Source organism: Drosophila sechellia, chromosome 3R, assembly GCF_004382195.2.
Source record: "Drosophila sechellia strain sech25 chromosome 3R, ASM438219v1, whole genome shotgun sequence".
NCBI lineage: Eukaryota > Metazoa > Arthropoda > Insecta > Diptera > Drosophilidae > Drosophila > Drosophila sechellia.
Genome location: NC_045952.1, coordinates 28,734,086 through 28,761,893, shown reverse-complemented (window position 1 = coordinate 28,761,893; position 27,808 = coordinate 28,734,086). Strand labels below are relative to the sequence as shown.

General features: G+C 41.7%; 2 protein-coding genes and 1 long non-coding RNA gene across 4 annotated transcripts in view; 2 read left to right on the top strand and 1 right to left on the bottom strand.

The window, feature by feature from the left end:
• The window catches only part of LOC6612854 (headcase protein), an 82,762-nt gene that overhangs the window by 29,374 nt on the left and 25,580 nt on the right, over positions 1 to 27,808 (bottom strand). The window contains exon 2 of the mRNA XM_002037310.2: positions 18,265 to 18,361. Coding sequence (XP_002037346.1) covers positions 18,265 to 18,361 — 97 coding nt within the window. The remainder of the gene's footprint in view (positions 1 to 18,264; positions 18,362 to 27,808) is intronic.
• Positions 11,998 to 12,342, top strand: LOC116801710. The gene is made up of 2 exons (XR_004362183.1): positions 11,998 to 12,204; positions 12,281 to 12,342. It is a non-coding gene; the product is annotated as an uncharacterized LOC116801710 (long non-coding RNA).
• LOC116801709 lies at positions 20,789 to 21,653 on the top strand. 2 transcript variants are annotated; one of them, XM_032722836.1, is made up of 4 exons: positions 20,789 to 20,961; positions 21,042 to 21,124; positions 21,181 to 21,313; positions 21,370 to 21,653. In XM_032722836.1, the coding sequence occupies exons 1-4, from the start codon at positions 20,841 to 20,843 to the stop codon at positions 21,450 to 21,452; spliced, it is 420 nt and encodes a 139-aa protein (XP_032578727.1). In that variant the 5' UTR covers positions 20,789 to 20,840; the 3' UTR covers positions 21,453 to 21,653. The 2 variants fall into 2 exon arrangements, with proteins under 2 accessions (XP_032578727.1, XP_032578728.1); XM_032722837.1 differs by having other exon boundaries at positions 20,894 to 20,971.

The following is a 27,808-nucleotide window of genomic DNA, read 5'->3' as shown; positions in this document are numbered from 1 at the left end:
CAGAGTTTTGCACATCGAGAAAAGTATTCGCCTTTCCATCTGTTCGCCCTGCTTATTGGGTTAATGTCTCATTGTCTCCGTGGCTGCAGACGATTCAATTTCAGCGATAAATAAAATAAAATTATAACAGATAGCAGACAAAGCTGGGCGACCTTAAGGTGCCGTCTCAACTTTCGGAGCGGCAAGACATATGCGTTCTGTCTCTGGTGACCAGGGCAATTGCTTGATTTATATTCCGGCAGATACAACACGACGACGAAAGAATAAATACGCTGAAATGAGTTACAGCCCATGTAAAATGAAGTGAAAAAGTATCTGGCAGATACAAGAACGCGATCTTCTCGCTGAAGATAGCGGAAAATTAGCTGGAAATTGGGCGACGTGCCTACGCGTGTGTGTCTTCGATGACCCAAATCCGATTGGGAACCCTTAAAAAAAAGCCCTCCAACTAACTAGCTAATCGCTAATAGCTAGATGGGCCTACCATGTTGATTCTTCGGCTGCTGCTGCGGATTTCTTATAAATTTCGAAATTAATTATGTCACATTATGTAATCTGATCAGCTTCGTTGCGGTTGCCGCCGAATGCCTGGTTGTCAACGCATCCCAAACCCGACGACCCTTTTCACAAAAACTGGAAGGGGTGGTGGCAGACAGATCAATGAACAATGGGAAATGCGAACTGGGATCCGAGAAGGTGGGGAAAAACAACTGCGGCACGAATTCCAGTTCTTCTTCAGGTAGGCAGAAGATTCCGCCTCTTCGACTCGTTCTGATATTTTATCTCCGAAGGCGAACTGTGTGTGTGCACTGGGAAAATAGCAATTAATCATAGGGAAAACATAATCAAATCGGATGTGAGAGATTAAAAAACTCACAGATATTTACATTAAATGGATTACGTTCATATACGAATATCGTAGATGTTGATTTTCAGCTCTCGTTTATGGGAAAATGGGCAATTCAAACAGTAAGATCCCAGATTTCTCGTAGTGTTATTTCACCGAGATGGCACTTGGAATCGGATTCGGATTCAGTTCCAGCTTTAGCTGCACAATCAGGATTTCGCTTTTGTCTTTGCTCTTTTCATTCATCGAGAAGAAGCCCGCCGAATCGAAGGAAATTTAAGACGACAAACCGAACGAATTCGGGCCAGGTAACGAGGGCCATATAATTTCGGTCTGAATTACGATACCCGCCAGATATTCGCTGTGGTTATCAGTATAAATGGCAATGGGATCAGTGGAGATCGGTAGACTTCGGTTTTTGGGGGCGTGCATTGTCAATGAGGTGGAGAAATCGGCAAAAAGGGGATAATTAAAGGTAATACCATATATATGCGAGCAAAGTTATCGCTGAAACTTGAGCTGGAGGAAACTCGGCTTGAGGATGTGGAAAACATTAAGGAAATTATCCAACCCATCAGCCAAATGCGCTCTTTTATAACCATTCAAAAGGATTAGGCATCGTTAGGGACATTACATAAGTATATAATTCGAATTTATGGATGTGGTAATAACTTCCCGCAGTTAAAAAGAAAATTGAAAGAAGGGGGGTTTATAAAATAATTTCTCTAAGTATCTGCGGCTTTTGTCTCTTCGTCCAGGCGGTTGGCGTCGCATCCAGTGGATATAACTCACGCTACCCTGAACTTAATCCCCATCTAATGTTCTCTAAACCCAAATTATGAGCCCTGCAGCAAACCCTTTCACTTTAAACCACCCGAAAACCATTGATAAATCAAATTTCCATTTCCGAAAAAAGGTAAACGACTGCGGGAAGAGCTTAAAATTAATTGAAATTGTATCTTTTTAGCGTAGCTGAAAAACATAAAAATAAAACTGCATAATTTGGCAAAAATGCGCTTTAAACCAGCCAGAGTTATTCGGAAATTATTAAAGTGGCAAGAGGAGTTTGTGAGTTGGTGGCGACTCCCTGGCTGGCGGAATAATTCGCTTTTAATTGCATTTTTAGCGCTTCGCAGCTGAAAACTACATTTTCAATGGGCAAAAGTTAAAGCAAGTCTGCTTGTTTGGTTTGCCTTCGCCCAGCGGACTTTGTCTGGCCAATTTAAATCCATTTTGCATTTGCATAAAGCCAAACGATGGAAGCGGTTGGCCATTTTTACTTATTTTGACTGCAAAACTGCGGAATGGGAAAAACGAAAGGAGTACGGAGTACTGAGTAGGGAGTATGGAGTTGGGACTCCCCAAGGAAGCAGACCAAGTTGAAATGTTGTCGTTTGTGTCATTTGCATCAGGGCTTCAGCAGCACAAAATGCACTTTATCAACTACTTGCAATCTTGCAGAAGGATGTCCTGGCTTCTTGCAACCTCTTCCGTTCCCGTTGCCGGTCTGCAAAGACCGCAAAAGTAAAAGAAAAATGGGCAAAAATATGATTATTTGCGGCGATTTATTAGCCGCAATTTAAATTCATAATTTCAGGGAAGTTTCCAGGATTGCAGTTGGGCAAAAATAAGTAAAAATACAACCAAGGGAACAAGCAAGTTGAATGGGATGGGAGTTTGTTATGGCAGACGGCTAATCCCAGAACGACGTCTGTCTGGTCCGCAATATGCAGCTTAGTCCCATAATTGGCAGCCTCGAAAAACTGCACAAGCTGCCATATCGATATTTGCATTCTATTTTCATACATCCATGCGGATACGGAATCGTGTGGCAGACGTCTGGAATATGCACCGTACCAATTAGGCAAACTACTTGCAACACTTGCACACAGCCACTCGTGCGGCAATTAAAAACGAGTTGCCAGCAATTCAAACGTAACAAATTAAAGCAGACGCAGACAGGATCATCGCAAAGGACGAATGCAACTGCATGTGCAACCACAAAAGGGTTGCAACCCCTAAAAAAAAACAAACTGCCTTGCTTTCAATGCAGTGAGCTGGACAGAATTTGCATCTGAAGCATGGAACATAAAATATTCAAAGTATAGAGGATAACTAACTACACATAGTTACAGTAGCTTATTTGAGGCTCCTTTCAAGACACAACATTCTCAATATTTGTAATGTCAAATAGCTTTTCGCTAAACGACAGTTTTACAATACAATTGCAAACAAAGGGTTAAGGCAGCTGGAAAAGACTTATGTAATTCCCTTTGTCAGAGTCCTTTTGTCCGCTTCTATTGGATGATCTTGCCTTGTTTGTTCCCTTTTATTGTCCACCCAGATCCTGACTTCTTGAACGATTGAAAGGCGTACAGTTATAGGGGTACTTTCGTACAACTTGAGCAGGCTGAACCTGCGCAGTTGGCAAATTGCGTCGTCAGCTCGGCAAAGCGATTCCTCGGAGTAAGTTGAATGCGCAGTTGGTTGGATTGGATTGACAGCACATTCCGATTTCTAAGGAGGGAGGTGTTCGAAAAGTGCGTAGTTCGTCCGCGGGCATCAAAGTGACAGCTTCATAAAGGACTCGACACCGCAGATAAGCCGAGGCCCAAGGACGAAAACAAATGAATCGAGACGCAAATGGGTAGCGACACTGAGCAGTGGGATTAGAAACAGAAAGGTGGTGCCACAAAGGGAACACATACACATGTGGACAGGTAAGGGCAGAGTCAAAACGAGCGGTTTGTTCACCTCTTCAGCTCCAGCGAACTGCGCAAACAAACAGCGGCAATAAAAGCATACAAATTCAGCCATTGTTGGCCATCGCAGCTAATAAAATTTGCTCCGCCATACATAAACCAGCAGCAAAAACAGAAGCTGCATTCAAAGTTAAATGGTTGGGGGAAATTCGAGGCTTGAATGGGGGAATACTCTTTCTAGCGAAGCTATATATATTGTATAAACTATTTCACAAATTTTGTTGAATATTTTATTAAAGAAGTGCATCCAAACAATTGAGATGCAAACCTTATTTGCCATAGCTTACATTTATCCACTACGTTAAGTCCAAACTACCCAAAGAAAGGGTATGCAAGCCCGAGGGACAGACAACACGTCGTATGAGCGATGAGCAGAGGTACGGACTAGAAGAAACTGCTGGCTGGCTGACTGACTGGCTGGCAACTAATAAACTTTTTGCCATTCCCTCCGGCCAAATTGTTGGCCAACTTAATGCAGCGGAACTTCGCCTCGGCCATTTCGCCGTGTTTTACAACTCTTTCAGTGCAGCAAAAGTGCAAAAACAGCAGTGCAACGTGCCACATTCGCCATGTGCAGCGTGTTTATTAAGCGCATTTATGCGTTGTAAATAAAAAGCCAAAATTACGCGCTCAGGAAATTGCATTTCGCATTGAAGACATCGAAAGAACGTGGCATAGACGGGGCACCAGAGGGTTAAAGGAAGAGTGACACAATTCGGTCCATAAAAGTTTTGAATGCCCGCTACGTGTGCAAACCTTTCGAAAGGTGTGCTTAACTCCTGGGAATACTAACTAATTTTACATCGAAACGCATAAAAGCAATGCTTTAACTCTGAGTGAGGCATTTCGCAGGCCATTATTTGTGGGATTTAAAGTTCGAACTATAAAAAATTTCAAATTCTGATCATAATTAATGCGTCCGTTGGGGATTAGGCCAATAATGGAAAAAAGTGATTTATTTCCTATGCGAGATAAGCATTTATGCATAAAAAGATAGCAAACTAGAAATTTTAGCAATCAGAGCAAAAAAAAAACTCACCAGGGATTACCAACCATTACCATGTAACTAGAAGGAAAATCATAAACTCACCTGCAAAGAGAGAGAAAACATATGAAATTAATATCAATTAAATGGGATTTGCTTGTTTTGCTGGGCGAGGGAAAATTAAAATTTAATTACACCAGCGTCCAGACGACGAAGGCCACAAAGGTCGGCGGCAAATAAACGAATAAGAAAGAAGCAGAGCTCAGTGAAAGTTTTTCCAGGCTGGCCTCGTAACTAACGAAAACTTCTCTTTTTTCGCCATAAATGTTCTGGCCCTGGCCATCCATTCTGGTCCGTTCGGATCCCAGTTCCTCCTCCCCGGAGGAGCGGAGCACCTGCAGCTGGCAAGGATTCTTTGTCTGGGCGAGCGTCATAAATATCACATTTGTGGCAGACACACATCCACACATCGACACGAAACACAAAAACCCATCCACCCACATGTGCATAAAAGGCATCTACACATGTGGGTGTATTTGTGGCCAGGGATATGGCTGAAAACTTATTTGGCATTGTGTTGCATACAGCACGGCGCATTTGCCGCATTTTATGAGGTGCAAATAAAAAGTTTGCCATAAAAATAGCTATAGACATGTGAACAGCATTCAGCGAAAAGGAAAACCACACAGCAAACAAATATTACTCAACTCTATTTAAGTAATTGATCAAAGTTGCACTTGCAACAAACCAGAATACTTATAATTCTTACGTGACCTATTCATGTGCTATTTTCTCGCTGTGTAAAGTCCTCTGCTCGGCGCGCAAACTAAGTAGAAAAATGCATGTCTGGCACTCTGGAGTGTGTCTAACAAGCAATCGGAAACACGCCAAAGGAAGTTGCCTTCCCGACCCCTGCAATGTTCCCCCTACACCGCCATTTGCCCCGTCATTTCCGCGAGCTTAAAGTGAAGTGAAGTCGAGGGGCAGCTTTAATTAATTTGAGTGAAAAACGCACGTCAGGCACAGGTGCAATTTATATATATATATATATACTACCCCCACTCCTGTCGAAAGCAGTGCTTGAAACAATAATTCCTGGCAGCTGGAGGAGCAGGAGCAGCACATTTATTATTGAACTATTTATTCCGAGGCCAAGTCAAGTGGAGTCGCCGCTTCTACGTGCCGCGTGAACTAAAAAGCCAGCAGACAGGAAAATAAATCGGAGGGAGAACCGCCGAATCGCGTATGTCAACGACATTCGCCCAATGTTCTTCTTATGGAGCCGAAATTGAAATTGATTTGCAAGTTGATACCCGGCATATTAAATAAAACTGGGAGTCGAGTGGCTTAAAACGAGTGTGTGTGTGTGTTTGTCCTACTCGAATAATGGGGAAAAAAGAGGTAAATCCCCGAGTTTAATTGCCAAAGTAAACAGAATGTAATTAGGGGAACAAAGTTGGTCTGTGGAGTTCGGCAAATCGAATTAGTTTCGTTTACATTGGGGATTAGTTGTATTTAGTGGCGGAGCGGTCCAGGTGCTGCCACATAAATGCTTCTCAGCCAGCGGAAGTGCAGGACTTTCAGAACTCACTGCAAAATCGAATTTTCCCGCAAGCACTTTATCAGTGAAAGGTCAGACTGGGTGGTCCTTCAAATTTCTTATGCACACAAAACTAACAAAAAAAAAAAAAAAAAAAAAAAAAAAAAAAAAAAAAAAAAAAAAAGGAGGGTGGGAAGTGGGAAAGGTGGGCACTTGGCGAGTCTATGGGTCAGACACTTGAGTCGGGACGAGCGGCTATAAAGGTGACAATAACTTAACGAGCAATGAACTCGGTTTGTTGTAGCTGCCTGTTCTTGATGAGCTTGTTGTAGTTATGCACGGAAAGAAATTAGGACTCATTATCTCAGTATTCAAAATATTACAAAATCATTGAAGCTTGCGCTCACGAAGATCTCATCATGGTATCTAAATTAACTTAATGGTTTCTGAATCACAAAAGTAAATATCCTTTTAATAAAAGTCACTTTTTTCAGTGCACCTGTTTTTGTTACAACTTCTGTGTGACCGGCGACGATGTTGCAAGGAAGTGCCACTAAATTGTGGCAGATAACAACTAAAAGGCATCGGCAAAAACACGGAGAACAGCATGTGGTCAGAGCCTGGTCTTTCCGAGTTTTTCCTTTAAAGTTCCTGACTGTTGTTCACTTCTACCCCAACTTTTTTGTCGTTTGTTATCTTCGAAGGCAACGAAACTCTTCAATAGCTAGGAGCACCAAACCTTCCGAAAAAAAAGAAAACATTTTTATATGCTTGCTCGAACACAACAGTGCGTATGATGAATGGCAGTTGAACTACCGAAGGAGCTCCTCCAGCTCTTCCAGTTCCTCCAGCTGCTCCTGCCACTGCTCCTCGATTTTATTCCGTTTGTTGATTTGCACGTGTGAACCGAGGAACAGGAGACAACGAACCCGAAAAGCAAAGAAATGAGCTGCTGAAATGGCAATTTAAGTGACTGTCGACTTGAAGTGCAGATGTGGGTTCCCCGGCGGAGGGGAGGCGACTGTTTGCCAGATGCCAGGATAAAAGCTCAAAGGCAAACACATTCCCATCCAAAATGCCAGAGGAACCAAACACACGAATCGCACGAAATATTCAAACAACACAAAAGGAGCAGCCGAGGCAGCAGATGAACAACAATAATAAGGGGTTATCAGTCGACTCGTTGGAGTACTCTTTCTTATGAAATATTTACTTTAAAGATGATGGAACTTAAGGCCAAATGATCATCATATTTTTACATCGAATAAAATCAATCTATAATTATATAAGGGTATAAAAGCAATTGCACAGACCACAAACTCAATCGATGAGTAGAACGAGATTGGAGCAGAAACGTCGGAAATCTTTACGTTTACAGTCCAACGCCTCTTCCCTCGTCATTTAAGATTCCTCCCAGCTCATTCCACATTCATTCACTCACTCATTCATTCATTCATGATGGATGCACTTTCAGGTGAGAGGCACAAGCTGCAAATGCATCAAAGTGGAAGACGTCGCTCAAGTGGAAGCGGCGGAAGGGAGACCCGTGGAAAACCCGTGCCGGAGGAAAAAGTCATTAAAATCGCATAAAAGTGGGCCCAGGAAGAGGACCGACATGGCTGTGACATGGTCGGTCACTGGCCAAAATGATTAATTGTTGTGGCCAACCACCTTTTTGCAGCGAGTCATCAAATCCTCACCTCGATTTATAGTAATGACAAAAATGTTTGACAAAATCATTAAGTGATCGCACAAAAAACTCATAAATAATTATAAACTCCCGAAAAGGAATATTAAAATAATAAAGAAATCGCTTCGAATGCTTTATTAATAACTTTTGTGACCGCGAAATAAATGGTTTAGACTGGAAATGTGAACTGCGCCCAAGCGTTCATTAATTTAAAAACGCTTCGGAGGGGGTGGGGTGTGAAAACCCATTGTTTTTTCCTTTTTTTGTGTGAAAAATCATTTACACTTTTTTCTCAAAGTATTTTCTGTTATTTTAAACCGCAATGGCAATCCCGCCTGACGTGAACATGCACCATTAATCATCGCCAAATGTAAGCGGACTTGTCACAGAAACTGTTTTTTATTTTTGCTTTTTCGAGGGGTGCAAGCAACACATTTATATGCATTATTCCATCTTCAAGTAACTCTCACTTTCCTGGCCAATGTCAGGCAATTAAATGAGCAGTCGTGAGTCACCCAATTTTTCATTAAGCGAAATTAAACTGCAGACGGCGAGTGCAAATAAAACGCAAACATTGAAAAATGAAAACTCAAACAGCAAACACAGAATTGCCAACCAGCCGAGAGGAAAAAATAAAAAATAAAAAGAGGAGCAAAAACTTGACATTAATCATTACAAGCGCAGACAAAGAGCAAACGCTGCAAGGAAATGGGGAAAAAAAGTTGGCAGATAGATTGTCGCGTGTGTAGTTTCATTTGTTGTTATTTCTCTGCCATATGGCAAAAGTCGGTAAGGGAAAATGGGGAAAAACGATGAAGAATCAGTTAGAAGAGCAGCAATTTAAGTACTCCACGTAATACTCTTCTATTTATAATTTCCAATCTATAAATACATATATAAATATAAAGTAATTACCCCAAAAGGCCTGATTTTGAACTCTATCGCGCAATTAAAATATCTTTGTTGAACATTCCTAAAAAGTGAAAGATTTCCCAGATGCCCAGACGAAAAATCCGCCCCAATGGCTTTGGAAAATGCGATTCATGGGTCAAACCCAGGCGAAAGTCGAAACTCATTGGGAATTCAGGCGCCCAGCTCCTCGTCGTCAGCCGGTGATGTTAAACGCAGCAATTCCAACGCCATAAAGTATGCCATAAAAAGCCAAGTATTTCAAAAATAGACAAGGATAGGCCCAAAAGGACGAAGCGCGCCCCGCCAGGCGGCACGCCATTAGTCGCCACATTAGTCACGGGGGATTTTTTTGGAGGCTCCACGGCAAACACGGGGGAAACTTTCTCGATTTTCCAAGTTAGGAAAATCCCAGGGAGCCTCGCTGAAATCGGTTGTCTCTACACGGCTCTGCAAAGGACATTAAACCCAAAATCAATTGGGAGAGCAGAGCGAAGTGAGATAGGTTCCCACGCAGGCGCCATAGGCATCCGGCCAGCCGCAAGGCTCCTCCACTCGGCGGGAGCTTTTCCCGGCGAGAGAGAAAAGCCGGCCGGCTTCGGCTTCGGCTTTTCCTCTCATGGCCATGGCCGTGACAATGGCCCTGGCATTGAAGTGCCACCGCCATCGCCACCCACATTCGGCCCACCAAATGGTTGTCCTTGCACTTGCCCTTGCGTAGGCGCAGAATGTGGAAGCCCCCCGCCCAGCCATTTCCTTTTTAATGCTCAAATTCAGGCTGTTTTTGAGGGAAAAAGGAAGCAGCACTGGAAAAATCTGGGGAGTTTTCTTTTAGGGGATAATATACATTTTTATATGAATACGTACAATGATTTGCCTTTGTTGGTGTAAAAAATATATAAGAAAAGAAAATATTTTAATACACCTATTTAAATAGTATTAATTGACCTGCAACTTTTTCTCTCTGTGTAGGAACCTCCTCGTGAATGTTAATAAACCGTGCCTACACACTTGAGGGCGTGCGCAGGCCTATGCCCCCGAAAAGTCCCCTTCCCTCCACCAAACGAAAGAATCCAAGCTTTGCCGGGTGCTCTGACCTTGTCCTTGCACCTATCTCCCGCCCCCTGGCACGCCCCTTCCGCCTCCTGGGGGAGTTATTTGCCAAATGTGTGCGGCACGCAGACTTTCTGACCCCCCAAAAAAGCAGACTGACGCATTTATATATTATTCAAGGCGAAGGTCGAATCCGATGGGGGGAAAGTCGCCCCCTATTTATATATATAAGTATGTATATGCGTGGGAAAATCTGAGTTTTTGGGACCGCTGAGGGGCGGCGGGGTGTAGGAGCTTTAAGTGGGATTTTTATGGCATTTCGCTGTAGACACAATTTAATATCAAAAGGGAGAATAAAAAGTAAATACGGTGTAAGGTGTCTGAACCGGCAGACAATAAATAGCCGGGGTCCTGGGCAATAAAAGTTGATATTCCTTTTTGCCCCATCCCTCTTTCTCCGTTTATACCCATAACTGTAAATATTTGATATTTAAATTCGGAATTTCGGAATAAAGCCAAAAATGGGGAACGGGCGAAGCTTTGTCATAAAATTGATTGGTCGCCCTTTCTGGCTTTCTTCTCTTCCATTTTTCAGGTTCAAAGCGCATTTCTTTCTGCCACTTTTTCGAGGCGGACAGGTGTTGGATCTGCTCAGCGAAGCGAGGTAGCAAAAAAGAGGAAATACATATATATATATAAAATAAAACAGCAGCAACAACAATTACTCAATTGAACGAGGTCACTGGCTGGACGAAAGCAAAAAGATGTTGCAAGGAGAAGGGAACTTCAAGTGGCAGGGAAATGAAGCGAAGAAGTTCAGGTCGCCGCTGCAGCTGCTGTTATTAAAAAGTTTTCGCCTAATTGGCAACTTTGTAGACAGACGAGCAACGAAAAACTGCCAAAAAAATAACCGCACATTTTTAAACACAAATTATTTTAAAATTAAACAGAAAGTGGCAGGAAATTTGAAGTTTTTGCTACAATGAAAACCATAATAGCCTCTTCAAAAGCATTTAAAAAAAAGTCAGTCAAATAGGAAATTGAAACGAAAGCCAACAAGGATGCACCCTTAACCAGAGATCCTTCGATAATGGCCAGCATAAAGCCAGCTTAGGAATCGTTATGACTGCAACACCAAAGTGTGCAGCAAATGTTGCAAGTTGGTGGGATAAAAAGCGAGCGTTTCAGGGATGGCCACAATGGCCAACTTGTTCTCTCTTTGATTTTATGGCCAGAAATTGGTAATTTCAACGCACATTTCGATGGATAAAAGCAGATGAGGCGAGCGAGGATAATGACGTTGTCCCTGTCGTCCTGCATGCGAATTGGCCATAAAAAGCATTTGGCCCGGTTCAGAGCAGCTCAGAAATATCGTTCCGATTATTTGACCATCAGCTAAAGCCAGTCAACGATCTTTGGCAACAAAGTTTTCATGCTGGCAGCGATTTTCCAAGGACCTATGACCAAAACTTATGGGCGTTAAAAACCGCTGAATGTCATTGCAATTTGGGCACACTTAAAAAAAGAGAATAATTAACATTTTACATTTACTTTTGTTTATGCAGAAACTGGCCTTGTTGCTTTTGTTGCTCATGTCATGTCAGCTGAAAACATTTAAATTTATTTTCGCAGCAGCAAAACATTACCAAACAAACACTACTAAACAAATTAAGCAATTTATTTTCATTAAGGCAAATAAAACTAAAGACTGCAGCCCTCAAGCGAATCGTCTACAAAAGTGTGATCGAGTCGGGGAAAATGTTAATTGAATTTCGCTCACATATGTTCGCTTGACATTCCCCCACATTTTCGCCAGCGCGAAAAACCAACTAACAATTAAGAGAAAAATGTAGCATAAATCAAAGTCAGCTAGAAAATCGAAAACATGGCGCATTAAAACTAGCGACAAACTTAGTAGATTTATAGAGCTCAAAAGAAGGGGACATGTGTGTAGTTTGTAGTATGTAGGTGACTTGACTGAGGGTGGCTCCATAGGAATTATGTCATCGCCAGTGCTGAAATCGATTCAATTAAAATGTTTTTTTCTTCATTTCTGAAGGGGCCAAGGGGTGGTGGGGATGGACACCATATAGTATAGTATACATGAATCTGGGGCCAGACGTTCCGGCGAATTACAATAATTTTCAATAAGCTTCAGCTCTCCAGTTGTAGTTGCTCGACTCGACATCTCTGACACTTGAAAACGCTCGACACGATGATGATGATGATGATGATAATGACGAGGATGATTGCAGTGCTGATGATCGTCATTAGCATCGGGCCAATCGGACATTATGTCAGTCAGCCAGCTGTCATACAATTGCCGGGACTTGAAGGCAAACAATCCCCGAAATTCACTCGAACAACAAATGAAATGTGGAATAAAGTGAAGTTGTAGTAAGGAGGAATAAAAGTGGCGTAAATATAAATTACATTTGCAGACTGCACCTCATCCTCATTGCATTTCCCCCCTCATTTTTGCCAATTTCTCCAGTTCGCCAGCTCTTCGAGGCAAATGAAGCGTTAAAAAACACAGAAAACACGGGAAAGAGCAGCGAAAAAACACAAAAACACCAAGCAAAATTGCAACCCGTTGTGGTTCAGTGGCTCAGACGGCAGCTGCAATTTCCAACTGCAACTGCAACTGCAGCACATCAACGACGAAAACAATTCCAGGCCGAGCCTTAAAAATTTCAATTAACTTTCCAGCGGGGAAAACAATGCGCAAGAAATGCGGAAAATTGCAGAAGAAACAAGTGATAAATATATCAAATATTTAAAGTCTGTTGAAAAACAACTGAACAATTTGATTGCAGTGAATAATGCAATAATATTTGATTAATTCAATAAAACGATTTCCTTGCCAGCGATAATTGTTTTAATTTGATTTTCTGCGAGTATTGGATATGTTTTAAAAACAAGTATACATTTAAGTGGAAGCTGAATTGAAATGTCAGTCTAGTGACCTTGCTGCATTTTTAACCATTTTCGATTTATATGATTTTTAAGGCCACGAAAATTCCAACACCTCCTCCAGCTAAGTAATAAATACACTTACAAAAACTTTTGTGCAATTGTTATAAACAAAGCCCGACTTTTGTTGTTATTTGCACAACTTTTCGTGTGTGTGTGCGATAAATCTAAATGAAATCATAAAAATTGAGACGAGACAACGTCGAAGTTTTGTGGGTGTGAGATTAACTCAAGCGAGGAATGAACATTAAAAAATAAATAAAAAAAAAATACACTTTGTTGTTGCTGCTGGTTTTCTCACTCTGGTGTTATTGTTTTTATTGTTGCCGTTGTGGATTGTAAACAAATGCTTAATTGTCGAATGCAAATGACGCTGACATGTGTGCTTTTTTTCTTTTGGATGTGTGGGCAGCAGACTTTGAAGTGTTTTTAAGTTTTTTAGGTTAAATAAATGTGCGTTTGTGTGCGTGCTCGTTAACATCGCAAGTCAATGCATTTTAAATTTGTTTAATGCGCGCCTTTTTAGCATTTGCTGTTGTAATTAGCGCAGCCAACGAGAGTTCACTGTGGAACGAGTCCGCTTCGAAATGATTTCAAAAAATATCATTCCAGCTTTAAAATGTATAAAGTATTTAAGTACTTATTTAATTAATTGCTGCAAACTTCCTCGTCGATTGCTTTAATAACTCCAATTAGCTTGTAATTACATCGATGACAACTTAAGTGACCATTTCTGAAAGTTCTGCAATTATTATTGAAAAAATTCCCCATATATTTTGAATAAATTCAGCTCATTGTGATATTTTCACAGTGTCTTCAGCTAATCGAAGTGATAAGGCAAATATTCAATAAGAGATGACGGACTGGACAGACTGCCAGCCTTGATGTCTCCATTGAGCGCTGCTCATCAGCCTCACCTTTCCCATAATCCACAGCCACATCCACCTGGGTTGACATTTGGCATCTCTGTTTATGGAGGCAGAAAACCGAGGCAAGTTCAACAACATTTCAATGTCGGTCGCTGGGTCTCCACTGTCTCCCCTCCACTGTCTTCTTTCTGCTTTCTGTCTTCTGGGCCCCTCTCTTTCAATCATTCTCAATGTCTGTCAGTACATGTCTTCGTCTCTGTCCGTCCGTCTGTCCATTTGTCCTTGCGTCTCCTTTTTGCAGAGCGACAAGGACGGCGCGACATTATCCTGTGCCTGTCATCCAGGCGACAAACCTAACGACGGGAAATGCCCAAATCACCTACACACACCACAGCTGTTCGGCAGAAAGAGATGGCCTGAGGGCGAGCGAAAGAGACATAACCGCAATAAGTTGATGAGGAAAATTGAAATTAAATTTTCCCCACAAAATGCCATTCAAAACTGACTACCGAAAAAAGACCATAAGCGTTTGGGTCAATGAACTGACTTATTGGAATAACAGAACGGTGCTTCAATAAAATAACATTTTAAATGATACTCGTTAAGAACCTACCGATAAACACGATAACATTTTCATTAAATTTGGTTATCGAACGATATTTCTCTAAGTGCGTTTCTGCCAGCACCACTATTTTCTTGGCCACAACTGTAAATTTGTATACTTACTTATTAGAAATATGTTTTTGTCACTGCCTCGAAGGCATTTAATTAAGCATACCAAACGACAAGGGGATAAGAAGCAACATGGAGGAAAAGTCGTACACATAATTATTCATTTTCATTGTGCACTTTGGAGGCACTTGAGCAAATTTTGTGCAATTTGCACCACGCAAAAGTGCAGAAATTGAAATAAATGGATGATAAGCAAAGGGGGCAAGTTCCGGACGAAGCGGTAGCAGGGGGGTGATGGTGGGTGGTGAGTGGGGCATAAATGAAGTGGAGTACTCAATGTTTGTCTGGCCGCTGCAACAGCAATGCAAGCAGCAGCAGCAACAACAACTGCAGCGGTGTCTGCAACATGTTGCCATGACAATGACTGTCGACGTTTGGCGCCGTCTGGCAAACACACACAACTCACACAAAGTCAACCGAACGCAGACAGACACAACACAATGCATATCAAATGCTTAAATGACAACAGCAACATCAGCGATTGCACTGAGAAAATAGGAGTTTAATGCTCAGTAAAACTAATACACAAAAGTGGTATTCAAAACGCAAGAAGAGTCAATTTCAAATATGGTCCTTAAAAAAAAGAGCCACCTTGAATCATTACTTGCCTCCAATTTTCTGCTCTGTGCAGTGTGGCAGTGGCATCAACTGGGGGGAGGAAAAGCGGGAAAAGCGACAAAAGTGGCGTAGCCCCCCGCAAGACAGTTACAATAAATGTCATGTTTAAGGCAGTCAAGCGACGCACATCACTCCTCAAGGAGCGCAGACGACGGCCAGCCAAACTCCATCAGCAACATCCGCGCACAGTAACAACAATGGCAACAACTTTGGCAAACATGGCCCGAAGCAATTCCACTCGCACCTGAGTGGGCGTAGACATGTCTGAGATGGAGAACTTTTGCATAAATTTGCCGGCTTTAATAAAATTTAATTCCGAGCGGAATTTGCACATTGCAACGGACGTAGCAGCCGCCTAGCATATGACAAATTTTTTGCACTCCTTTGAGAGAGCGCGTTTTTATGTGGCAGACTGCATAAATTTCGGGCCTGTCCAGTGGCGCCCCATCAACTGAATTTTTGCCTCCGCTGGAATTCGGCTCAAAATTCGCTGACACTGGCAAAGAACTGCCAGCGGAAAACTCTTGGCGCACAGAATGTGCAGCCATCAATCTGGAAAAGTATCGCCACTCGAGGGCACAGTAAAAAAACAAGACTAAGTTGATACCCTTTCCAAATGCTATGTCCTTTAATTCTCATTCTTTTTCCCCTTTATGCGAAACTTGTCAACTTATCTTCAAACATCGTATATAATTTCCTGTTAAGAGCATCTGCAATTGGTGTACCAAACCCATAAGTAAGTGCCTGTCGTTTCCCTTCAAATTTTGAGTTTGACAACAGCTCGGGAAAATTTCCGCCAGCCAGAAGCAAAAGGAAATGCCGTGATGTGTAGTGTCAGTTTTGGAATGGGAAGGCGAATAGAAAAAATGATCGCAAACAGGGCAACGAACATTTATTTATTTCTATTCAAATTTGAAAAATAAAAACTCAGACTGCGATTGCGATTTCGGAGCAAAAAGCACGGACAGACACACATGGCGGTGCTGCGCTCATCAATCATTTATATAAAAACTTATTTTCTTGCTTAAAGTTCGCCAGAGACAAAGATTGATTGGCATATTAAAAACGCGCCGAAAACAGAGCAGATCTCGTCTGAATCATCGGACACGCCCCTCTATACTAAATATGAAAAGGATTAAGGAAGAACCGAAACAATTAGCAGATGTGCACAGTTCGAATTGAAGTTCAATCCCCGGAGCTGTGTTGTTAATTATAATTATAGCTGCCTCGCTTTTTTACGCTCTTTTCCGACGCAAATCCCTTGACAGCCAAAATGCCGACAGCTGATTGGGAAAAAGGTTAAGTCCCCAGCCCCAGAAGTCTATGATATGCTGATTAAAAAATCAGCGAGGCGTTGCAACAACCCTTTCGGGAATCATTGAGTGGCGGCACAGCAAATTGCTGGATGATTAACAAGTTGACTTGTCTTAATTATGACGAACCGCGGACCGGTTTTACTATTTATTTTTTTTGTGTTTCCGATCCGTTTTGTTTGACTTGGGGATTATTACTCGATCCTAAATCCTTTGGGTAAACAGGAAAAACTTTGCCGGGCAAACTTGAAATTTTCGTTTTCTATTTCTGTTCCAGAGTACACTTTAAGCCCGGCTAAAAACTTCTAACCGTCAAATCCTAGACACTTTGTTTAAACAAAAATGAAATTCACTGAGGGGGGTTGCATGGCGTTTTGAATGGCATTAAATATTTATAAATTCAATACGAAATGCAATTCGGAATGCATGCCAAAAAGGAGCAGCCAGAGATTGAATTGTAAAGTTTTTAAAAGCAATTCGCTGCCAGACAATGCCTTCTCTTTCTGCATTTTGGCTGCTGCGTGCAGACATCGCATAAGTTGGCCAAAAGGGAAATGGCGAGACCAGCTGCGCTGCACATACAGATACAGATACATTCGCCAGATACAATTTTGGCTACGCAAAACGTATTCAAAGCTCTCCCGGGTGGCAGAAAACCCAAAGACAGGTGAGGAAGCAGGATTTCCCCCACTTGTCCTGCTGCAAATTCGCCCTTGCCACTCGGTCTGCTGCTTATGAAATATTCAAGGCGCACTCCAAGGACTTGTGCAGCCACGTGCATACATACATGTTATGATTTCATGAGTTCTGACCAGGATGGAGATGGGTTCGCTTCGGTTTGACAACCGCAAATGGTGCAGCAGCTCGCCTTGGAGTCTCGCTAATTGCCACTTCAAGCAATTCCCAGCCCAGACCTGCGGCTCCAAATCGGTTTTACTCGGTTCAATAGCCGTGTGCCCGCCTCAACCACAAGCCCAATCATATATATCAATCGGAGGGAGCAGCAACAATGGGATTCAACCGAGCATAATCCACAACAATGTGCAGTTCGAAGGGTTTAAGCGGGCCCAGTCTCGGAATCCAATGACTGGGCACCGAAAGAAATGTAATATTTTTCATTGCTTTATTTCGAACTGGATATTATTAAATTTATTTTTCGTGTGTGGTAATTTTCTCAGTGGAGTGGCGTACAATTGAAATCAACTTACACTTGAGCCAACCATCTCATCATCTCCCTTACTCCCACAACCATGAAATTGTTTGGCTGGGCATTACACCGAGTGTAAACAGAAATCCGAAACAATTCCGCTGGGAATCGGGGTAATATAGGAGGCGCATCAGAAGGGAATAATGCAGCAGAGTGAGGAAGAGGGGGAGGAACCCCTGGAAAAGCTGAATGAGAGGCGGCGCAGATTGAAAGATAAGCAGCAGGCCCAAAGACTTTTCCCCTTGATTGGCTTTCAATGCACTCATTCACAATCGAAGATGGAGTGCACTGAGAAAATAGAATAGCGCTGTTTCGATTAATATATATAGTTCAAATAATACACTTCTTCCCACTGCTTTTAAGTTGTTTTTGTCGCGCTGCTACTCATGTGACTGCAAAAACAGCTTAGACAATGAATATTTGTATTTTTCTACGCTGCATTTTCCGGGAATTCTAGCTCAGCTTGACAGCCTCCGCTGACCAGCTGGAAATGATCTAATCCGGCGAAATAAAAAAAACCGGCAAGTCGAGAACCATCTACTTGTACTTCTAAACCAAGGCATATCCAATTGCAAGTTTGTCAAGTCAGGCAGATACAGATTTGTTTGCCTGTCCTTCCAAGAAGGCGGGCGGATTCGATTCAAGTTGAGCCAACTTTGCGGTTTCTCAATGACTGAATCTGAATAGGCGACGCGGTGAATGGGTGTGCGAGTAAATACCCTAGGACTGACTGCTGCATACATATTTATTCATGGACATAACTCACCTTGACTTGATAAGAATTCAAACGAGTCTTTGGCAGCAAATTGAACGACGAAAAGTCCAGGCGACGCGAAAAGATCCCATTGCAGCCAGATGTGGAGCTGGAAAGAATCGTCGAGAAAAATGCATAAATCAGAAAAAGATAGATAAGCGCATATAAATGTGAATGCACAAATTCCTCTAAATAAAAATGTAAATTCTCTGACAGCTGGAAAATTGCAAATATGACAGGCGAGCGGAAATTCCTCCAGTCTCCAATTCGAATTCGAATTCGAACTCGAATTCAAGCCGGATGCAATGGCGATAAGGATTTCCCTCGCCAAACTATGCGCTTATGTAAATATTGGTATGTATATATATGTATATATTGGCCGTTAGCCACGTAACTTGGCAATATTCTGACTAATCGAATACTACGTGACTCCCTAGTAGTCTCCATGTACAATGAAATTTCTTTTCATTTAATTTGCCCACATATATATAAGAAATAAAATAAGAACAAATGTTGCTCAAATGGCCTTAAAAGCTTAGGAATGACATAAAATTAAAACAAATAAAATTATTTTTAAATCCCTCAAGCTTTTTCAGGGGGGCGGTGGGAATTTTTGCCATATTTTCCTTTCAGATTTTTATATGGCCTACGGCCAAAGCAAAAGCAAACGCAAATAAAGTTATCAACAATGGCCAATATAAGGCGAAAAAAATCTACAGAAATATACAATAAAATTAACAAGAAAAACGAAAACGAAAGCAAACAGAAAATGTGCAAAAGCAGTGAGAGAAGAAACGACATGGGACAAACAGTCAAATTCATTTGCTGACCTTGACATTGAATAGATTTCGTTTGGCTTTGTTTCGTTTTTTTTTTTTTGTTTTGTTGTTTACCCCCTCCGGTTTATTTAAATTTTAATTTTATTTCTACAGCTCTTATCAACTGCCGAGGGGGGGAGGGGGCCACCACTTAGCTCGTGTGGAATTTCAACTTATCTACAACAACAACAAAACAAATACCTTACCTGGTTGCTGGACGCGAAAGCTGAGCCATTAGAAATGCTATAATACGCTGTTTATTTACACCTTGACTTCGATTATATAACATAAACAAAGCAGACCGAATGTCGCGTCATTATCGAGTTAGTCATCGACTTGTGCTAATCAGCAGAGCGCTGCAAATTTGTAATTTATTTTTAAAACAATTACAGGCGGTGAGGAAATTCAATTTCGAAAGGTTAATTAAGCCAAGCGCTCCACTCTCCTCAGCCAACCAACCACCCACCCACCCACAACTTTTGCCCGTCGAGCGGTTTCTGCTAATTTGGGCAATATGAATTTTAATTCGAATCGAAAAACACAGCTGCTGGTCAGTTCAGATCGTTCCGATCGTTCAGATCGCTATTCATATTGAATGTGCTCGACCCGGTCTTTATTGTTTGCTTATTTTATTGATCGGATCTCGCACTCCAGATCGAGATGTGCACGGCTAATGAATTTTAATGGCCCAAATGCGTTGCTCTGGCCTTCCCACCGCCTATTATTGTTCATTTTTGGCCCGAACACGTGCGCTCTGATCTTTCTTTAGCTGTAGAGTCGAAAAAACGAAGGACCTCCCAATCAAAGCGATCTCAATTTTTATGAGTGTACCCTTTCTTTATTGGGGCGCACAACGTGCCAGAATAAATCGAACATCGTATTTGGATGGGCTATGAATTGATCAAAATTATTCGGTCAGCGAATTGTGGATTATAATCACACTGCAAAGGCGAATTCAATGGTTTTTTAATAGGCAGTAAAGTGTGCTCCAAATTTACCATCGTAAATAGAGACAAGTACTTTCCAACACTGCTGATTATAATGACTTCGATTTTTAACTTTATAGCCAGCCCATTTTACAATCAAGTACGTCGTTTAGCGGAGTGTAAGATTGTTTCATATTTCGATACTATTACTATGGCCGAATTTTGCATTCATTTCGAAATATATGAGTCAGATCCGCCTCCTGTCAGCTCCAGCTATATAGCTTATAGCATATAGCTGTCATTGGAACAATCAATGGGCATTGGATTTCTGGGCTGGCCGGTTCTTCCTGTCTGGAATTTGGACTTGAATCGAGTTGAATGTGATGTGCAGACACAGCTGGCGAAGTCCGAGTGGCGGAATCAGAAACCAGGTCCAACCAAATTCGAGACCCATGAATACGCTGTAATTTATAGGCGGCGTCGCTTCCGTCGCCTGTCAAATTGAATGAGCCAAATGAGTTGAGCAGCCAAGACAAAGGCGTTTCAAATTAGAATACCAAACATTATCACATGTTCCGAGCAGCTGACTCCGACCTTGAATGGCCGGAAAAAAAAAAAAAAAATGATACACAAGCGAAACGGAAGTGCCAAATAAGCTGTAGCCAAATATTTGTTCTTATGTGGCTGAAAGGCATATAATTTTATTGACACCCCTATTTAAATAGAGTGACCATGGCGCACTTTGATGCAGTCTTTGGTGCAGTGTGACCTTACCCTTTGCAACATACTTTTTAGTATGGGATCTTTAATCTGACGAGGCCTTTGGCCTGCTGTCAAACAAGAGATGAAATGTCGGAGAACCTGGCTAAAATCCTGTTGCTGCTGCGTGAATCTGCGGGCGGGATGCTTTTTCATAGCGCTTTTCGAGATTTTCGCATCGTTCCTGGGGCTCTTTGTTGGCGAAGGTAAGCGGAGGTAAGCTCTGCTTTTATTTTTCATAATTTAGAGAATATAAATTGGTTAATCTTTATATTTCCACTAACAGATGGTCGTCTGTTACTTATTGCCCGAGTTGCCTATATGGTGCACTTTCTTGGGGCGATTTTTCTGATGATGAGCAGTATCTTGGTATGTGATCACCTCGGCAAGTCCACTCTCTGATCCCATATCATCTCTTACAGCAGATCGAATTTCTGGTGATCATCTATCTGGTAACAGATATAATCCACCTGATCTTTTGTAGCGCCTTTATAATCGATTACGCATTAAGTTGTAGCTTCTGCACTTTTGAATCGATTCCGGTATTCTTCACCCTAGGTAAGTGAATGGTTATTTTGACCAAAGTCAATTGACAAGCCAATTATTTCCTTCAGCTTTTAGCCTTTATTTTTGGATAGTGGCATTTTTCTATTGGCGACGCCTTCTCTGGGAACACAATCCAGAAAACGACGACTGAGGCGAAGGGGTATCGTTAATTCTGGATCTTGAGTGTTTATTCTACGCCTTTGTGTTGGATTAGCGCTATGTACCTTTTCAGTTTGGCCTTAATTTCACACTAATTTGTAAATTTGCCTTTAATGCCAAAGACAAAGAGTAAAACGAAAAGAGCAAAGTTCCGCAAATTGTTTGTACAGAGAAATATATTTTGTATTCAGTACGATGGAAGCAGTAAATGAATTGCAGGCAATCGGAATTGCAGAAGGGAATACTACTATTCCACTGTTTTCCTTCTCGGAGGAGTGGAAACCCAATCACTTCATTCCCGGGCAATTTTCAATCACGTGCTAAGTGCTGCCAGACAGAAAAGAGTCGATTTGTCTGCCCTGCCACGTTAGCATGCAATGCAAGTCGAGAGGGGGAAACTCGGAAAATTGGAGGAAAAACTGGAGCTGATTTGTGTGCTGCATAATTTTCCGTGCAACAAAAGCTGCGGGGGACGAGGGTGCCCATCAAGTGGCAAAACTATTTGCCCTATCACGTACAAATTAAAAATGTGAAATGTTTCAATTTCTGTCTCGGGTCTCGGGGATTGCCTCACACAAAACAAAAACAACGGCCAGCGAGCTCCACTTCAACTTCGATTGTGGATCCGCCGCTCCTCTGTGAGCCCCACCATCCGTTGGTTTATGTAAATTCATTTGCGGTGACTTTGCTTTGGCGCCCAATTAGTTTAATTTATGCAAATACAGCGCGGGCCACTGACAGTGCGTGGCAAAAATATAAGTCAACGGATGTGGAGAGCCTGCGGTGGCCATAATCGATAATCGGGTGATTGGTTAATTTAAAGGCCAAAAGTGTTCAATGTACCACTCGAAAATGCCATCAATCGATTATGGAGAACCGTTTAATTTGGAAAAATCGAAATTGTGAGTGAGCGATAATATTTTGTACGAAAGTTAGCGATTATGAAAACGTGCTGAATGGGTTGATTTACAATTATCTATACATTATTCTGTTTACTTTGAATTAAAAACGTTTTCCCACAAGTTACATTCACTGATATGGTTTTAGCCTTATATTTCTGTTACCAACTGTCTGTCTTGATACTCATATCTCGAGGCCCGCTAAATTTAGACGTGTCTCCAAGCAGCTGCCTCGACGATTTTAATGGTTTTCATGTTTGTCGATGTTTTGCGGGTCAAACGTTGCTCTGCTTCGATTGGAACTGATCTCATTTTGGTCGTTTTGACCACAACATCACAATCTTCAACTTCATTTGCATGGAGATCTCGGCGCTTCTTTGGGTCAGCTCTTTCTTCCGATGGGTTTGGCCTCCAAGCAAATGTCACAGCTGCGATGGCAATTGATCGATAAATTGCCAAATTCTGGGCGCCGCCAATTGCGAGTCTATCTTTCTGTTTTTATTTCCCAGTACCTGTCCGTGCGATTCATCCAAGCTCTTCAAATTGTCGTTGAGATTTGTACATTTGATAATTTGATTGCGATTGCTATTGCTATGTTATTTGTTGCCTTTTGGAACGACCACACCTCTCAATAAATTAGACACTGCCCAAAATGCGCGACCAATGCAAAAAAAAAAAAAAAAAAATAATAATAATAATAATGGCAAATGTAAATAGACGAGCGACGTACACAGTTTTCGTGCAATAGCCGCTTCTCACGTTTTTCCCATAAACAACTGGCTGTGGGCCACAGCCCTGCCCCTCTTCTCACCTGCATTTCGGTTTTAAATATAAAAAGCAATAAATGTGTATTTCTTTGTTTGGAGCTGCTGCTGCTGCTTCTGGTTATTGATTAAGTCTAGCCGCCCTCCTTCTTGGGCCACGCCCCTTCATTTGATTGAACTTTTCCCTAAGCGAGGCAGATATTGGAAAACTGCAGTAGGCCAAACAAAGATAAATCAATGCAAAAAGCAGGAGATTGGACTTGGTAAAAAATAGCACTTCAAATGGCAAAGTTGGCACCGCAAGCGTCGAATCAATATCGAAATGAGTTTTCATCCCGCGCCGAAAAGGCAAATCAAATTAAATAAGAAAACGAATTTGACTTTCATTTCTCTGTTACCAAATTTTCCCCTTTATTATGATTTTTCATTTTGCCTTGTTAGCTTGGGTGCGGTTTGTTTTTTATATTTTCCCAGGCTTTAAACACACACCCCCTATAAAGAAATAAAATAAATAAAATCCCACAGCAATTTATTAACATTTAAATCAAATTTTTCCTTATCGAATTTCCATGTACTGGACATAAAAAAAATCTACAAAACTTATATGAAATGCAATACAATAATGTGCAATCTCTTCTGTAATAGAAACCATCATAAAGTTTGTACACAATAAGTGAAACCAAAAATTATCCAAAGTATTAATGCCAAACTAAACGATATTATTGATGCGTGAGCATAGTCAAAGAATTGTTATTTAAAAACTCCTGTTTTCTACGTGCAATTGCTTCCTCATTCAGTCCGTTTTATCGACTGCCTACTGTACTGAAATCTCAGCCAGGCAAAATACTGACCGCATCGCAACGCAAGATCAGCGGCGAGTGCAAATTGATTAATGGATGCTAAATATTTAAAACATTTTCCAGTTGCCTGTGTAAAGCGAAACCATGAAAAGCTGCCGCTGCGTTTGTTGCTGTTATTAATTGTTGTAGTTTATGCCTTAAAACGGTAACCAGTTTAGTTGAACCAGCCCCCCAACCAGCCAAAGCAAAGCAAAGCAAACTGAACTCGACCAAAATGACTATCGCATCTGTTCGATCTTAGCAAACGATCTCAAATTGCAGTGGAAAATGGAAACAAACTTTAGCTTCGCTTAATTGCGCAAATTTAGCCAAGAGGCTCTGATTTAATCCATGGAAATAGCAAATGTTAATCATGTGGGTTGTGTCTTACGTCTTGTGGCTTGGATCTTGCACAAACAGACAGACAGATATACGAGCCCATTGCTTGCCACACATTCGCCTTTGTTCCAAGTACAAAGCGGGCAAATTAATTAATAAAATACAAAATACAAAAACGGGGGAGCAAAAGTAATGGAGAAAAATGAAACAAATCGAAATAAGCATAAACAATGCTGAGCTAATTAAAGCAGCAGCCCAGCAACAGCAAATGCCAGGCTGGACCGACGACCCACATCAAAAGCTAATCATTTTCATTTTCGAAGCGGTTATGATCGAACATGGAAATACTCAGTAGTGAAATGTAAAAGGCTCTCATAACGGATAGGAAATTGGCAGATTCAATAAAAACCATAATTGTTTATAAGCAATAGTGTTACATGTTGGACTTGCAAACCATCAGACCTTCTCTCACAACCACTACCACTCAAAATAATAAAATAGAAACTGTTGCACTTGAAGCGCAACGTGGTAACATAAATTATGGTAAAAAGTCATTCTACGGCAATTCCAAATCGGAATCCACCGCAAAGGCCAAGTGCTGAGTGGTGAGAGGGGAGGGGCGGACAAGCCACGCATGAACTCGGTCTGAACCTGGCCTGAACTTTAAGCCCAGTAGCAATTGTTGGGGGAGGGCGTGTGCAAACAGTCGACGGCCACTAAACAAATGGCAAAAACTGAATGCACGGCAAGCAATGAATTATAATTTGAGATACTTTGGTATTTTCAAGATGGAAATTTAAAAGATACATCTAAAAAATATACCATAACGACTGTATATACTACATATACAGTTGATATTTCTTAGTATTTAGTATTTTTTCGCAGTGCACCCAGTCATGATTTAATAGGTAAATCAGGTTGATGAGCGTTAAACACTGGTTATAAAGTAAACTAGTTCTAGGATCTGCAGCTCCGAAAGAGCAACAGGGCAGCACCTTCTGGGTGCGCTGGTCTCCTTCCTTTCCGGCACGAACTAAAACTTTAAGCCGGGCCAAAATGCAATGGGCCAGCAGTCGGGGGAATATAGAGGCTTTAATGCCTTTCCCGGCCACTGCGAAGAGTGCAAGAAACCCATAAATTAGCCGGAGTGTGCCTTATCCATGTGTGTGCGGTGCGGTGTGATGGGATGGCATGGAACGGAATGGGATGGTGCTCCATCTGAGTTTGTGGTCAAATAAATAGAAAATTAGCCAGACATTGGCCAGCCGAGCAGCAAAAGCACAAGAAGCGAACAAATAATGTGGATGTTGCAGCGGCATAAAGAGAGCCATAACAACAACATAAAAACGCCAGCAACACAAACAACGTCGCACATTAGTCTATAGATATATATGTGCAAGTAGAGTCTAGAATTCTGGAACTGAAACCGAAACTTTGGAGGCAGAGGCAACAGCTCATTGCCGCTAATTAATTGCGAGCGGTCAGGCGGGGCCCACAAAAAGAGGTGTTTGCAGAAAATGAAATAAAATAAAGTCTAGCGACTGATAGGGGCTCCTATAAATTTGCCAGCGTCAGCAGCTGCTGGTCAGGAATTTAGGGCTCCTCCAGCTGGAGCAAAATCAAGACGAACCGATGAAAGGTCATGAATGGCAAGTGAATGTTTGTGGACTTTATTATGACCCGAAACCGTCATGGTTTCTGCTCAGACTATATCTAATCCTTTTTCAATCTTACCTAATCGCGCACCTCCCAGTTTTCAGGCCTCTCCCCAATATGAATTACAAAAATAAAAAACGTATAATACTTGTAAGTATTTTCTGCACTCGCGCGTTAATCGCAAACAAATTAAAACTAATACTGCAAAAGCCAGACTCATATGAGAAATGAGGAGGGGGGCAGGCAGCTGGTAATGAAAATGCCACAAAATTCCCATAATGCATTTCGTGGCTGTCTAGGAGACAACTTGGACTTCACGCTGCGCTACACAAAAACACTAACAAAATAAAACCGAAAAAAAGAGCTGTGAAAAGTCACATTACTTTGGACAAATATGCAGTGCTGGTTGTTGGGGCAAATGTGCAAAGTTGCCAAGTTTCGGGGGGCCAAACTAAACGGCGAGGGCAGCAGCAACTAGACCGCAGCAGCTCGCGTGTTTTCCTGCGGCAAGTTCATAGATCTGCCACATATGTAGCATGCACACACAGATATACAGATACATATGCATATGTATATGGAGCAGGCCGGCCAGGCGGCAACTGTGACTTGATCCCTTTTCACTGCTTATCATGCCACACGCACAGTTTTTGCAATTAAAATGGATTTGCTGACTCTTTTGCAAGACAGCACACAACATACAACACATACAACATACAACACACACAGCACATATGGGGACACATTTTTTCCAGAGGCGTCAAATTAATTGCCACAAGTTTTGCCAGCCACTAACATTTTATTTCGTATTCAAATGTTTCAATGGAGGGGAGGAGGGGGCAAGGGACGAACAGATCGACGGGCAACATGTGTAAGCCAGGCCCAGATACATTTGAATATTATTTTCTGCCAAATTAATGACTTTCTCAGTTCGTTGAGCAAACTCATGTAATTACACTCAAGCCAAGACCTTCGTGAGAAAGAAAAACATTTGCATACTAATGTATGTATTAACTGGAGTTACAAGGGTTATTTAATTTAAGAACAGTCGTTTGGACGTGCCCTTGTGTGCTCCTCGATCATTCCTTTGCCATCTAAACTGTAAGCCCAATATTTGGGCATTAGTAGCCTGTTCTCCTTGACTGAATTTGCCAGCAAATCTGCCAAATTTTGAAGTTTGTTTGCACTTCGCGGAATTCGTGGTCAATAAATATTTGCGTGGCTCAAACAGGGGATAGCAAATATATGGGAATGCTCGGGGAGACTCCCATGCGTAATACCAGTTGGGAGATCTTTGGGCAAATAGCAACCAGGAGAAGGTCGAGCCCAAGCCCGCAAAGCCTCCGATTCGATGAGTATCTTTGAGATACGTGTCTGCAGTATCTGTATCTCATGACAAATTGAGCTGTCAGCGGCGACTCTTTGAGCCCGGCAAACTTCCTCGATAAATCAATGTATTTTTCGTTACTTTTGAATGGCTAGCTAAGCTGTATGTACCGCCAAGTGCAAATAGCAGAGAAATATTCAAAAATAATTGGAAACATGTCTGCGAAGCTGAAATCTCATCGCGAGTGCCCACATTAATTCTAATTGGCAATATTTTTTCAGTGCTCCGTCGATTTACGTTTGTTTCATTTTTGTTTTGTGTGTTTTTGAGTTTTTTGTGCGCCTAACTATTTCTTTGGGACGCCGATGCCGATAGACAAAGGCACGATTCGAGGTGATTTGAACTCCACCCATTTTCAATCCACATTTTCAGAGTTTTGTGCAACTGACACTTGACATGCCAACGAGGGCCGGGATTGAGGACTCTAAATGAATGCACTCGTTTGATTTATGCATTCAATTAAGCAC